The sequence below is a fragment of the Aphelocoma coerulescens genome, chromosome 9 (genome assembly GCF_041296385.1).
Source record: "Aphelocoma coerulescens isolate FSJ_1873_10779 chromosome 9, UR_Acoe_1.0, whole genome shotgun sequence".
Lineage (NCBI taxonomy): Eukaryota > Metazoa > Chordata > Aves > Passeriformes > Corvidae > Aphelocoma > Aphelocoma coerulescens.
The window spans coordinates 3,861,238-3,874,365 of record NC_091023.1 but is presented as its reverse complement, the minus strand read 5'-3'; the positions used below and the strand labels follow the sequence as shown (position 1 = coordinate 3,874,365).

At 49.8% G+C, this 13,128-nt stretch overlaps 1 protein-coding gene across 1 annotated transcript; it reads right to left on the bottom strand.

Annotated features, from left to right (window-relative positions):
* Positions 1 to 782: 782 nt before the first annotated feature.
* Positions 783 to 12,530, bottom strand: ILKAP (ILK associated serine/threonine phosphatase). The gene is made up of 12 exons (XM_069024507.1): positions 12,399 to 12,530; positions 11,781 to 11,846; positions 11,325 to 11,381; positions 10,148 to 10,273; positions 9,144 to 9,270; positions 8,217 to 8,323; positions 7,653 to 7,746; positions 5,811 to 5,898; positions 4,452 to 4,573; positions 2,578 to 2,697; positions 1,226 to 1,307; positions 783 to 1,041 (listed from the first exon to the last, which is right to left on the bottom strand). Exons 1-12 carry the CDS (start codon positions 12,439 to 12,441, stop codon positions 901 to 903), a joined length of 1,173 nt encoding a protein of 390 aa, XP_068880608.1. The 5' UTR covers positions 12,442 to 12,530; the 3' UTR covers positions 783 to 900.
* Between the last annotated feature and the right edge of the window lie 598 nt (positions 12,531 to 13,128).

Here is a 13,128-nt window from a genome sequence, read left to right as displayed (position 1 = left end):
AGAGCAAGGAGGTAACCACCGTGCAGATCCCTCAGCTCACCTCCCTCACTGCCTGCTCACACACAGGGTGGGAAATTGGAAACTTAAGTGCTTAGGTAGCCTGATCCATTTAGCTTTCATTCTGTCATTTGGTCTTAAGCCAAATTTTCTCTGGAAAACAGCACACTGACTGCAGCAACAGCTGGTAGAGGCACTGAGACAGGATGAGATACCAGACACTTATTAGTACCTAAAACCTGAGATGCCTTCTCCTCAGATAGCACAGACAAGCATAGAGCCTGCCTGTAGCTCAGCTGCCTGGCAAGTCCATTTGGTGAAAACACTTTTTCCAAAAAACATCAGGAGCAAACTCCAGCCACTTTTTCCATACTAACACTGTGGTAAAACTCCAACATGTTCTGCCAGCACAGGGCAGGTATGCTGCTGCTCTGCAAGCACTGTTTGTGTCCCTCAGCTGCAGGCAACCTCACAGGCCAGCTTCAGAGTCAAAAGATTTCCTACCCAGTGTGAAGAGGACAGCCCATACCACATCCCAAGCTGGTGGCCTAGAGCACCTCACTGTCTGTATGGTACAGCCTGTCCTGGAGCTCCCACTGAGTCCTGGAACTCTGGACTCTCCCAGAGTCTTGCACAAAGCTCAAGGATACGGATAGCAGAACTGCCCCACTGGAAACAGCTGGCAGAACTCATGCCCTCAGATGTCTCTTGCTAGCACCCCAGCCAAATGAATTTACTGCGTTTACCAAGACATTCAACCCTACTAGCTAAGTGAGCTAAACCTATTAGAAAAAAACCATCTTTATTTACACTGAAGAGCATCCAGCAGGACCCACCCTCCCCCAGCCACACATGCATGCACACAGACCTCTCCCTTTCCTTACATCCACCACACCTCATCCCTCAGTGCTCTATCCGGACCACCATGACCGTGACGTTGTCGGCCGACCCTCGCTGCACTGCCTTGTTGGCCAGTCTGTTACATGCAGCTTCGTATCGAGCATCTGCTTCCAGCTTCCCTTCTCTCATCTGGATATTCTTATCCTGTTGGGACAAAGAAATTTGATTGCTCCCAGCAAAGGCAGGCACACACACACACACCGTATTTTCCAAGCATTGGGAAGCAAAACAAACACAGGCAACCTAGGGAATAAGGGAGGATTCTCCGGCAGTCCATTTCATGCCCTCTGCACTGACAAACCCAACCCCCACGCTGCCTTCTCCTCACCTCCAGGCAGGACACAATGAAGTTCACAGCTTCTTCTGGTGTAAACACTTTAAAGAGGCCATCACACGCTATCAGAATGAACCTGGAAATCAAGTGGAGATAGGTTCCAAGGCTGAATTTTTGGCTCCCCAGCTACAGCAAAATCCCTCCAATCTGTTTTATGAACATCCATGCTCCAATCCAAAGGGAAGATGCCATAAAAGCTTGTCTGAAAATCCCTTGGAACTATGATTCATGGCAATTCGAAATACAGGCCAAAGAGCCAGGCAACTAATGTAAGACCTAGATCAGGACATCCTGGCAGTCCTACAACATTGTCAAGATCATATATAACATCCTGGTCAAATGCTCTGTTGTTTCTCTAAGACCTGCTTCTTTCCTCTGAGTCCTTTTTATACATGTATTTTCCCTGTGAAGCAGCTAATGCAAGGAAATAGAGAAACACAGCTGAATCCCTCACGTACATCACTTAACATTTCTACACTCCTGAGGTATGTGGTAATTTAAATACCCAAATTCAAAAGAAAAGCACGTGACACAACTGTGATCAGAAAACTCTGACACAAAAATATTGCCACAAGTTTCAGAAGGTTGAGGAGATACAAAGCCCAAGGCAAGGACAGCATCCCCCTTTGGATGGGGGAGTCAGCCTGCTGGGCACTCCCTGCCTGCACAGGGAACTGTATTAGCCAGGAGCCCTAACCAGAGTCACCAGGACAAGGAAAACTACAAACAGCCTACAGAAGTGGTCAGCCTGCACATGCCTCTGAAGACATCATTTCAGTGCCTGATACTCAAGAGTATCTTTAGAAATATTTTAGTGGATCACTTGATATGGAACTCTAATCCCAGAAAAAGCAGCAGTACTGGGTTACACTCTCACCTCTGAGAGTCAGCAGGCTCACTGCAATTTGTCGTTGCCAATCATATCATGGAAAAGTACCTCAAATCTTCAAATATCAGAGCTGAATGCAAAAGTATTTATGGGCACTACAGCTGCTAGAAACAACTCTTGGACAGGATGGAGACCCAAGAACTCAAGCCTTAACTAACTGCTTGAACACTGGTGTGTGAAAATCAGAGCACAAAGGACATCTAAGGCTTGTGTATGCTATTGCTATGAGGCTGGTTCTTCCAAGAGGAGCCTTCACAGTATCCTGGCAGAGCAGCAGCATTATCCCACTGTTCTGGTAAGGAACAGAAACAGAGAGACATCAGTAGTAAGAGCATCCTCTAATTCTGGGGAGATCAATCTGAAGTGCCTTGGCTCTCACAGCAGATCAAACAGGATTGTGCAGCTTCTGCTGAGCAGAGCTGGAACAGACAACCCCCCATGCAAGGGCACACTTTACCTGTCATTGTGTGTGAGTTGGCAGCGTTTGATATCTGGCACAGAGATAACACCACAGCGTTTGTACTGGCCATCCCCAATGGAGCGGGAAACCTCCAGCACTCCCAGGACTCTTCCGTCCCTGCACAAGGAAAGAAAGCACTGAGAGCCCTCCCCACACCTGTGTACCTCACTGCACTGCCTGATGGGGACACTTCGTGCATCCATCTGCCTATAGATAATGACCCACTTCCCCAGCAAGTTCAAATCTTCCCTTCAAAGGCTCCTTCCCTTTCTGTACGTTTGTGTGAAGCGCTGGGAAACAAGTGGTGAGGGGGAGGAGGAAAAGAAGTCAGGAGACTTCAAGGCTGTTTTCTGTCACCCTGCCCTAACTCAAGTCTGGCTTAGCCTAGCAAACTGGGGAAGTAAGAGCTATATGTGAGCTGAACTCCCAGTGGCATAGTTTGAATACAGAGATTATTTTCTGGCAAGATATCCAGCAAACTGCTTTTCACTAGAAGCACAGAGTGGCAGAGGCAAGAGGTCTGAGCCAGCAGCCCCTCCTGTGTCCTGTCTATCAGGACATCAACCCCTACAGACTGGCTCAGCTGTGGGCAGTTCCCTGGAGTGAGAAACACGGCATGTTCAGCTCCTGATCACTTGGCCTTTAGTGACCACTGATTGCAGCAAGCAGTTCTGTGAAACCTAAGTTACAATACCCCTTAGGAAACAGCTCTGGTTTGTTAAGCTTTTCTAATTAACCAAGCTCCCTAGAGAAACAGCTTCCCACACTTCACCTTTCCAACAATCATCTTCCCAAAAAGGCTCTTCTGTGCCCTCTGGGAATACACAAAGCTCATTCATCTTGTAGTCTAAGCAGCCCCGCTTGAGATAAAAGCAAGAAGCAAGGCATGTCACAGAGAAGAGATCTGATGCTCACACACTTTGTGGCTTATCTCTTGGGCCCAAAATATTGAACTACAAGCAGTGGGAGAGGCTCCCAGGAAGTCAGGGACCAGTTCTGAAATGAGCTAACAGGCACTGGGCCATCTCTTTGCCATGTGCAAAGAGAGATCAGTGCTATGCGTAAGCGCAGCATGTGCTCTCCAGAGATAAGGGGAACAAAGCACTCCAGACACGGCAGCATAACAGAACTGAGCCCACCCCTCTCCACCCTGGCTGCATTTTGCCTCCACAGGAATGAAGATACTTCACCTGCACTGAATCCTCTCTTTGTGAAGATGCCACTAAATCAAGAAACAGCCTTCAAAAAAGAGAGAACCTAGCCAGGGAAATAAGACTCAGCTGTTGTGTTTGGCACCAGCTCTCCAAACAGCCATGAACTCCTTTTTGCACAGGAACATTATGATAATCACATTTTGGCTCCAGAAAACTCCCTCCTATTGCAGACAGCCTCAGTGCATCAGCTAACCCCAGGGGAACAACACCAGCTGGAGGGCCTTTTGTGCTCCCTCAAACCATGCTCCCTCTCACATGACAAAGAGAGAGGAGTCATGCTGCAAGGAAATGAGTTCTGTTCAGCATCACAATGTGCAGAAAGCAATTACTTCTTCAACAATCCAGTCCAGCTCTGTAGGTCAAAATCTGTAGGTCAAGCTTAAGCATGCCTATGCTGGCATCCCATGGCCAGCCTTTCACATGGGTCCTGCCTTGGCCATTGTAAGGCTCTGTGAAACCAGCCCACATCAACCAACTCCAGTAACTGAACCCTTCCATGCCTCAGGCACCACTGTGCTTCCCACAGGCAGCGACAGATTCTCTCCCAAGCTCTCAACTAGGATGCATACTGGGTTCAGGAAACTTCAAAACCTCAGTGCTCAGGCCCAAAATTAGGCTAGGGTTTAGATTAGCTCATTCACACCCTCAGGCACTTACCTGACGTTTCCCCCAGCTTTCTGTATCCGCATACGCTCCTCATACTGAGTGGGGTTATGCTCCTTACTGAGGCTTAAGGCTGTGTGTTTCTGACTCTCTTCATTGTAACGACACAGAATCGCCTGTGCTGACAAAAGACCATCATCAAACAACACCACACCACAGCAACAATTTCTTGAGAGAGAGCTCCAAATTGTAGTGAATGGTCCTTCCTACACTGGGCCAGTGACTGGTGGCCAGTGGTGTTTCTCAGGGCTCATCCCTAGGCAGGAGGTGCTGTTCAGTACTTCTATCAGTGACCTGGATGCAAGAGTTGAATGCACCATTACCAAGTTTGCTGACAATACCAAACTGGGAGTGCTGTGGACTCTCTGGAGGGACAAGAGGCCTTGCAGAGGGATCTGGATAGATGCACATCAGGCAATTGCCAGTGGCACAGAGTTACTAAATCCAAGTGCTGGATTCTGCACCCAGGGTGGAGCAACGCCGAGCACGAGTGTAAGCTGGGAGAGGAGCGGCTGGGAGCAGCCCTGCTGAAAGGATCTGGGGGTGCTGGTTGGCAGCAGCTCAGTAGGAACCATCGCCAGGAGGGCAAATGGCATCCGGGGGGCACCGGACACAGCGTGGCCAGCGGGTCAGGAGAGGGGATGGTCCGGCTGTGCCCAGCACTGGGGCGGCCTCACCCACAGCGCTCCAGCATTAAAGATGATGGGAAGGTGCTTGAGTGTGTCCAGGAGAGGAGAACCACGCTGGTGCTGGGGCTGGAAGACGTGTCCTGGGAGGAGGCTGAGGGCTCTGGGTTTGTCTGGTTTGGAGAGAAGGAGGCTGAGGGACAGCCTTATCCCCCTCTGCAGCTTCCTGAGGAGGGGGCGTGGAGAGGGAAGTGCCGATCTCACGGGAATGCTGATCTCAAAGCAGGGCCAGGGGAGGTTCAGGCCGGACATCAGGAAGTGTTTCTTTATAGAGCATATAATAAAATACTGCACCAGGCTTCCTGGAGAGGTGGTTGATGCCCCAGACTGTCAGTGTCTAAGAGACATTTGGGCAATGGTGTCACTTTAGGGCAGCCCTGAACTGGTCAGGCAGCTGGACCAGATGGTTGTCATAGGTCCCTTCCAACTGAAATATCTGTTCCACATACTGTGAGATATTTAGCACCACAAGTGAGAGCTTTCACACCCCACTGTTTTACACTATGAGAGACAACACAGAAGTACTCCGTACCCACCCAAAACAAGATGCTTTGTAGGAACAGTTGAGTAGCTCATGACAACTCAGACATCCCAAACAAACAAACCAAAGAAACCACACAGCTCTGGGCAGAATAAAGATGCCATCAGTGGTCTCCATTCTGCTTACCCGGCTGTCCCCAAGGTTGGCTATGTAGAGAATATTGTCAACAGCTAATACACAAGTAGCTGTGGAGCCATCCTTCCATGCTGGCTTCCTGAAGGGAACAAAAATGAGATTACTAAAGGGGAAACACAACGCTTAAGAAGTTTAATTACAGAGTGTTCTTGGGTACTCAAAGAAGAGTCATGTGCCAACACACAGCAATCAGGTAGCACATGGCCACAGCAGCTGCCTGCAAGCAGCTCAGGTTGGTGATAAACAGCAAACTGGACAAGGACAGAGGAACTACAGACTATGGACTTCTGAATGCACAGCCAATGCCCAGCCAGTGTAAATACTGCCAACCACAGCTCCCACACCAACTCTTCCTCACACTCAGCTCCCAGGAAACCTCATATGTGAGCAGAACAGGCTCAGTCCTAATGGCTGCCCAACAGCTATAGCATCACAAGCAAACAAGCACCCCACACTCCTTCTGCTTCTTATTTTCAGCAAAAGGAAGGCATAGCCAACTCTGTAAGCAAAAAAGAAAGCATTCCTGCTGCATTTTCCTTCCTTTTTTCACAGTATCCCTGCCCCCTCCCCCACCTCAGCAGCATCACCACTCAGTCGCTCTCCTCCTATTTCACTTCCTGTAGCTAAGCTTTTATCTCTAGAGCTCTACGTAAGATGAGAAGCATTTCTTAGGTTACAGCTGCCAGACTAATCCTCTCCACAAAAAAGCCTGGCTATGATGCCATTCTTCACTGAAACTAGCGTCGAGAAACTAATTTCTAGACACATTTCATCCAGTTTTTCCTTATTTTGAAGGTGTGGCTGAATGAACATGATTCATTTCAGCATCAATACAGCTATTGCTAGTAATCCTTTGTAGTGCCTTTGTCATAAGTCATGTTTCTGACCAGAGGCTGGTTTGAGAAAGACACTATTGTGACAGACTCAAGAAAGCATTTTCCTTTTGCCTGGTCAAACTTGTTGCTTTGATTAGGCTTAAGAGACTGAGCCAGTTTGCAATTTACTTAAAATTGAACATTTTCAGGAAATTGCAGAATCAAATGCATCAAAAGTCTCTTCATCTGTGATAGAGGTGAAATAATAACAGTAAAAAACCAAGCCAAACACGTGTAAAGGATGGGTAACAAAGTGACTGTATTTGAAATGCAATCTACATCTTCCCTAGTCCACACAGTCGGTGTGTCAGCTCAGCAGAGACTGAGAGAAGGTCGGGGTGCTTGGCACTCCACACCCAGCTGCAAGGCAGGCTGGCATTTACCCCACAGAGGGACACTCTTCATCAACATCTCTGTTTTCTAAAGAGTTGAAGAAAGCAAGATTTAAACTTACATTGGGAGAGTTAGGTCTTTCAACACAGGGCATTAAAAGCTACCTCAGGGATGTGTTCCAGCCTGGCAAGCACAGCTCTAAAGAAAGCTTAGTGGCCTCTACAGATCCCCTCCTGCCACACCTCTGATGCCATCAACACAGAGATCCCACCTTAGGCAGTATGGGAAAAGTCCCTTCAGCAACATGGCAAGTCTTTAAAAGGAAGGCAAACAAGAGGCCCTGATAAGGACACAGGTGGCTCTCAGACCTGTTTTGCTTCCTTCCCTCATGAGGAACACTAATTTTAGTCTAAGGGATCCTACAGACCACTTACCATAGAGTAAGACCAGAACATGGCATGATCTAGTTCTAGCAAGCACTCAGCTGGCAGAGTCACAGCCTGACACAGTGGAGCTGTGTGGAGTTTTGCCAAAGCACAGGCATGACACAAGGGAGGTTTCCTCTGCTCAGACCTCAGAGATGCACGCTAAGAAATATAAATGAACAGAAAGCATTAGCACTTACTGGCTGGATGCCTGCTTTAGAAACTCTTCATCTGTGTGTTTGAAGGTGTCCAAAAGGCATCTCTTCACAGTTTTCTCCACGCTGGCTACCTCACCTGTTGGAAAGAAAAAACAGCAACTAAGCTCCAAGTAAAACATATCCAATCTATCCTCGTCTGTCCCTTTGCTCATCCAACATTCAGTCAGGCAGTGCATCTCTTGGGACTCTTCAGAGCAGCTGGGGCACATCCTGGCCTTACCCTACCAGAAACCTGTGCAGCAGTGTATGTGGAGAGTTTGTGACATGAACTTCTCTACCACAGGAGTATTTTCACACTTGAAGTGGCACTGCCAAAACTGGCAACAGCACATCTCACACTTGCTTAGCAAGTCACAATTGGCTCCTTGCCCCCTTGTGCCAAAAAGGCTTCCAGCTCTCTTCCCCAGAAGACAGAGCAGTCTTGCAAGCCCTCATCCCCAAGGAATGAGTACTGTAGGACTACACCCAAACAGATCAGTTTCCCTATCCACTGCCAACACAGAAAAGGTGGCAGTTGTCCTACAGCCCTTACTCCACTCCTCTCACCTTTAGGAAATTTCTTAATCAGGTTTTGGTGTAGATTCTGTGCTGCAAATTTTGAGGCTCGGACTCCCCCGTGGCCATCAAAAACAGCGAAGTATGAGACACGTGTGCTGTGAGGGAACAAAAAAGTAGCAGAAAGAGGCTAAGAAAGGCCATCAGCCAGGGAATGGGATCAAGTACATTCTTCTCCTTAATACCCTGCCCAGTGTCAGCCAGACTGAAAATCCTGCATTCCAAGGTACAGAAGGTAGCAGGTCTCTGAGCACATCCATTCAGCATTTACATAGTTTACATGTTCCAGCACTGAGCTGAGAACTTTCTTGTAATTTTCCCCTCCTCAAGAAAATGAAGGGCTAAAGGGTTTACAGACCACAATTTCGGATAGAAGCGGGTAATCATTTCACCTCAAGGACACTGCAACTCTCCAGCATTACAGATATCAGTCTAGCCAATCCTACAGTACCTTCCATGCCTAAACTTGTCCCAAGTATGCTACAGACAAAAAAACTTGGATCTCTCAGCACACAAACCTCTTGGGACAGTACTAGTTCAGAAGCTAAATCCAGTATCAGGGTGATGCTTGAGAACACTCTTTTTATTTTACATACCCACTTACATTTGGGTAACAAAGGATCAACATCCAGAGTTACTGGGCCTTCATGGTCCTTGTACAGTCAGTGATTGAATCCACTAAGCACCCCTCAAAGGGAGGGTTTTGTACACACAAGCCCTGTGAATTGCCTGGAAACACAGCTAGCTGATGATTCACCCCAGGTCTCCTAACAACAAGCCCAAACCATACACCACAATACAGGCAGACAAGAGCATCAGCTGTTCAAAGCAAAAAGGGTCATTTCATGGGCTTAGCTGAAGCCAGCTGGAGCTCCCTCACGCCCATGATGGCTGTTCCGGCAGCTGGGGCCCACTTACATTTGGGAGGGCAGAGGCCGGCATTCCTCGGTGATATCATTTAAGATGACATGTGCATCCTGCATGTCTTCCCTCTCACCTTTTCTCTCTGCCACATAACCCTTCAGTCCAAGAACGCCCACTGATCCTAAAGGAGAACAAAGCAGACACAGGCATGCAAATCAAACTCCTCCATCTCTTCAGCTCAAGCTAAAAACCAGTAAGTTCTCAGCTTTCAGAGCCCTGTCCTGGCAATGCAGCCCTCATCCTGCAACACAGCATCCAGCATCTGCTGGTGAACAGGATATATTTATTTTGTAACATGGGCTTTTATGTGTCCCCAGGGTCAGCAGCTCTAAAAGCAGCCTGCCCTCATTTTAGCAGGCAGTTGTAGCCAAGCAGGACTGCTGGATGCTGGACAGGACTCTTTCTGAACAGGGGTGGGGGACAGGGTGGGCAGGGGAAGCATGTGGCACTGAAACTGCAGATTAAGTAAAGCACAGCTTTAAAGAGTGCACTAAGGACAGGAAATCCAGGTCTGATGTTCCCAGGATATGTCCTTCCCTTTGTACCCCTGAACACATCTTATTCCCAAAGCTGTAACACAGCACACAGGCACTGAAGTCAAAGGCCCTGTATGTAACAAGCCTGTCTCTCCCCCTCTCTGGCTTCCTCAGCAGCCAGCAGAGAGATCTGTGGATGTGGCAAAAGAAAGTGGTGTGGACCTAACCTTACAGAGGTTCCACACCCAATGCCCCTCTCGGCAGCCCAAGCACTTATCCTGCCAGTGCTGAGGTGCCTGCTGCTCAGCTTCTGCTACTTCAGCAGGGACAGTAAGAAGGCCCAGGAGATGGATAGAGCCAGGAAGCTCGAGGGGCTTCCACAGACCCCTGCAGCAGTGTTTCCTACAAGAGGCTGAAAAGGCAAGCAGACTGAAGAACCAAAGCTTAGCTTTGTTCTGGACTTACTCAGCCCAACGCCAAAAGTACAAATTGAGTACATTTGTTTTCAAACTGTCTGAAAACCTTTACAAACTTTCTTTTCCACAAGTTCTTCCCTGCCATTCTTCTCTTCCTCCTCCTCCAAGGATTTTCTCTTCTGCCCTTTCTCTTGGCTTCCTGCTGATGAGATTTGCTTAGTAGCACTGGAGGCTGAAAGAAAGCAAAAATGCAGGTGGCTCAAGTGTTCCAGCACTGTTTTACTTGCATAAATTCAGCAGCAGGTCCTTTTATAGCAAACCACACTCAGGAGTGCAGGCTCACACACTTACACAACATTAAGTGCCCAGAGTTATTACTGAAAAAGACACCCTAACCAACCACAAATGCACACACACAGCTTCCCTCAGCACATACAACCCATGGCACATATCACTGCCCGACCAGCGAGTGCTGATTTCACCACTTCATGCTGTGTGACTCCACCTCAGGCACAGGACAGCTACGTTTGGCTGGCAGGCTGCTGATTCTCCCCAACAACCCACAGGTTTTATTCCTTAGCTACCAGGCTTTTTTTTTTTTTTTTGAGTTTAATTGCTCAGGAATTGAATGTTACAGGATGGAACATTTCTAGATTAACATTATTATTTTCCTCTATGATCTCTGCCCACAACAATGCAAAGAAACTTATTTTATTACTCTGAATGTGCATTTTTTTAGAGGGTTCAGAAGAAGGCTACAAATTACAGTTAGCAAGCAAAACCTGACATCAGAACTCTGGCTTTTTCCTTCTGGAGATTTAGTCTCATATGGGTATAGTGAATTATCTCACCTCCTGCCAGGTGACAGCAAGCACATGACTGCATGCAGAAAGCCTTCCCAGAGCAGCAGTCTGGGTTTGAAGCCATTTTCAGCAAGGAACAAGGAGGCAGCCTATGCCTACAGCAGAAAAGCAGCCAGGGCAGTGGCTGCACCAGGGCACATGCATACTCTCCCTCCCTAAGCAGGAAGCTTTCAGACAGAGAACAGGGCTCCCCAAAAGACAGGAATGTACTTCTGGGAACAGGCCTAATTTTACTTTTTAAGATTCAGAATCCTGATTTAAACAATTGGGGCACAAATTGCCACAAGAAGTGTCAGCCAATGTGGACTGCAAAGATAAGCACCAGGTTAACTTGCTACATGTCCAGCACAACAGGCTGCATCCTGGGCTTTCCTGAGAGAGGTGGCTCAGAAGAGGCTAATAAGTGGCACAGCTCCTTACCTGGGTCACTGCTGCTGGCTGGTGGGAGACCATCGAAGAGCAAAGAGCCTTCTTTTCCTGGAGCACAAGAAAAAGACAAAAATAACTAAATACCTTTGCTCCTTTCAGGGAATAATGGTTTGCCTATGTCTCTCCTGAGGTGAAGAAATTATGAAAGTTTATCAAAGAGAGCCAAATTTCTACTTCTGTTACTCGTCGGGCAAATCCAGGCTTTGCATTTGTTCCAGGGAACATTTTTACAGAACATTTTATAGAATATATGTGGAACATCTGTAACACCCTGGTAATAAAAAACCAAGCAGGATGCATGCAGCTGGCCTGTACACCAGTACTGATAACCCCACTGTCTTTATTCTGTCTAACAAAGAACAGGATTTACACAAACTTCATCTGAAAGAGATGCTGATGCAGAAAACATGGAAAACCAAACTAATGGCAGGAACAGAGCACCCATACCTGAGTCAGCACTGCTGGATGGTGGGAGGTCATCAAACAGCAGAGGCCCTTTCTGGGCATCTTTCCCTGCAAGGCACCAGGGCAGAGTAAGGAACCAGTACGGGCACTCCTGGGGGGAGTTGTTCTGAAAGGACTGTCCCCAAGCCAGCACAGGTGTGGTAAACCAGGAGAGCCTTACTTCCATCTCTAATTTTAGCAGCTACTACACAAGCAAAAAAACCACCTGCCTGGGGCTGAGGTGAACTTTTATCTTGAGAGCAGGTTTTGGGGGCTTTCTGCTAGCAATCCACTAAGCTCGCATTAGCAGCACAGCGAGGGGAAAGGCTCCAACACGGTCTAAACCGCAGCGGACGGAGTCCCGGAGGAAAAGAAAACCACGAACCCCACCAAGCCCGGCAATTTCCCAAGAGATTTTTAACCCGTCCCCTCACCCTCCCCCTTGCCCCTCAGGCTCCCTGTAGCGGCGGCCTGGCTGTGCGCGGAGCCACGCTGCCCAGGGCCGAGCTGCAGCAGGCCCAGCCGGGCCCGCAGCCTGCCAGGCCGAGCCCAGGTGAGGCGCCGGGCCGAGGCCGGGCAGGCCCGAAGGACAGCGCGGGCCCGAACGGGTCGCGGCCTCACCCGCGGCGGCGCCGGGCTCGGGCAGATCCCCGAACAGATCCATCGCCGCCGCTCCCGCCCGCCCCGGCGCCGGGCCGCCAATGCCAGCCCGGGCCAACCCGCACCCGCGGAGGGCCGGAAACGGGCCCGCGGCTCGGCGGCGGCAGCGGAAGGACCGCGCTGGCCCCGCCCCCGGGGCGGGTTAACGTCCCCTCCGCCAATCGCGAGCGGGGCTGCGCTGCCAGTCAGTGCCGCCGCCCCGCCCCCCCCCCGCCGGCGCGTACAGGCCCGCCAGGGGGCGCACCCTCGGCGGGGCTGGGCGCTGCCCGCCCTCAGCTCTCCTCCCGCCGGCTCCGCTGCTGCCACCCCACCAGCCCCGGAGAGGACGCTCAGCGCACGGGAGTTGCGTTAAATGCGACATTTATTTCAGAACCGAACAAGCCTCACGTACGCACGGACGGCCAGGACCCGCAGTACTGCCCCCCGGCACACGGCAGGGAGCGCCGGCGGGAACCGGAGAGCGGGGAGTGCGGCCTCCCTCCTCCTCTGGCCCCAGCCTGCCCGCCGATGCCCGCCTGCCTTCCGTGCCACCCGCTGCCCTGTGGAATTTCCCTTCCGGTTGGGCTTATAGTCGTGCTTAAACCTCCGGTTTGCATTCCTTGCCGAGGGAATGGGTGCCAGGGCCATGACGAGGAGCGCGGTGCCGGCCGGAGCGCTGCTGGTAAGATGGCAAGGATGGCCCGTGTGCCAC

What these genes read in the sequence shown, in the direction of transcription:
- ILKAP (XM_069024507.1), bottom strand. Translation starts at nt 12,441, where the DNA reads ATGGATCTGTTCGGGGATCTGCCCGAGCCCGGCGCCGCCGCGG. An exon ending in AAAGCTGGGGGAAACGTCAG is followed by an intron (nt 2,698 to 4,451) that starts GTAAGTGCCTGA and finishes TTCCTTGTGCAG; the next exon opens with GGACGGAAGAGTCCTGGGAG. An exon ending in TCATTGTGTCCTGCCTGGAG is followed by an intron (nt 1,042 to 1,225) that starts GTGAGGAGAAGG and finishes TTGTCCCAACAG; the next exon opens with GATAAGAATATCCAGATGAG.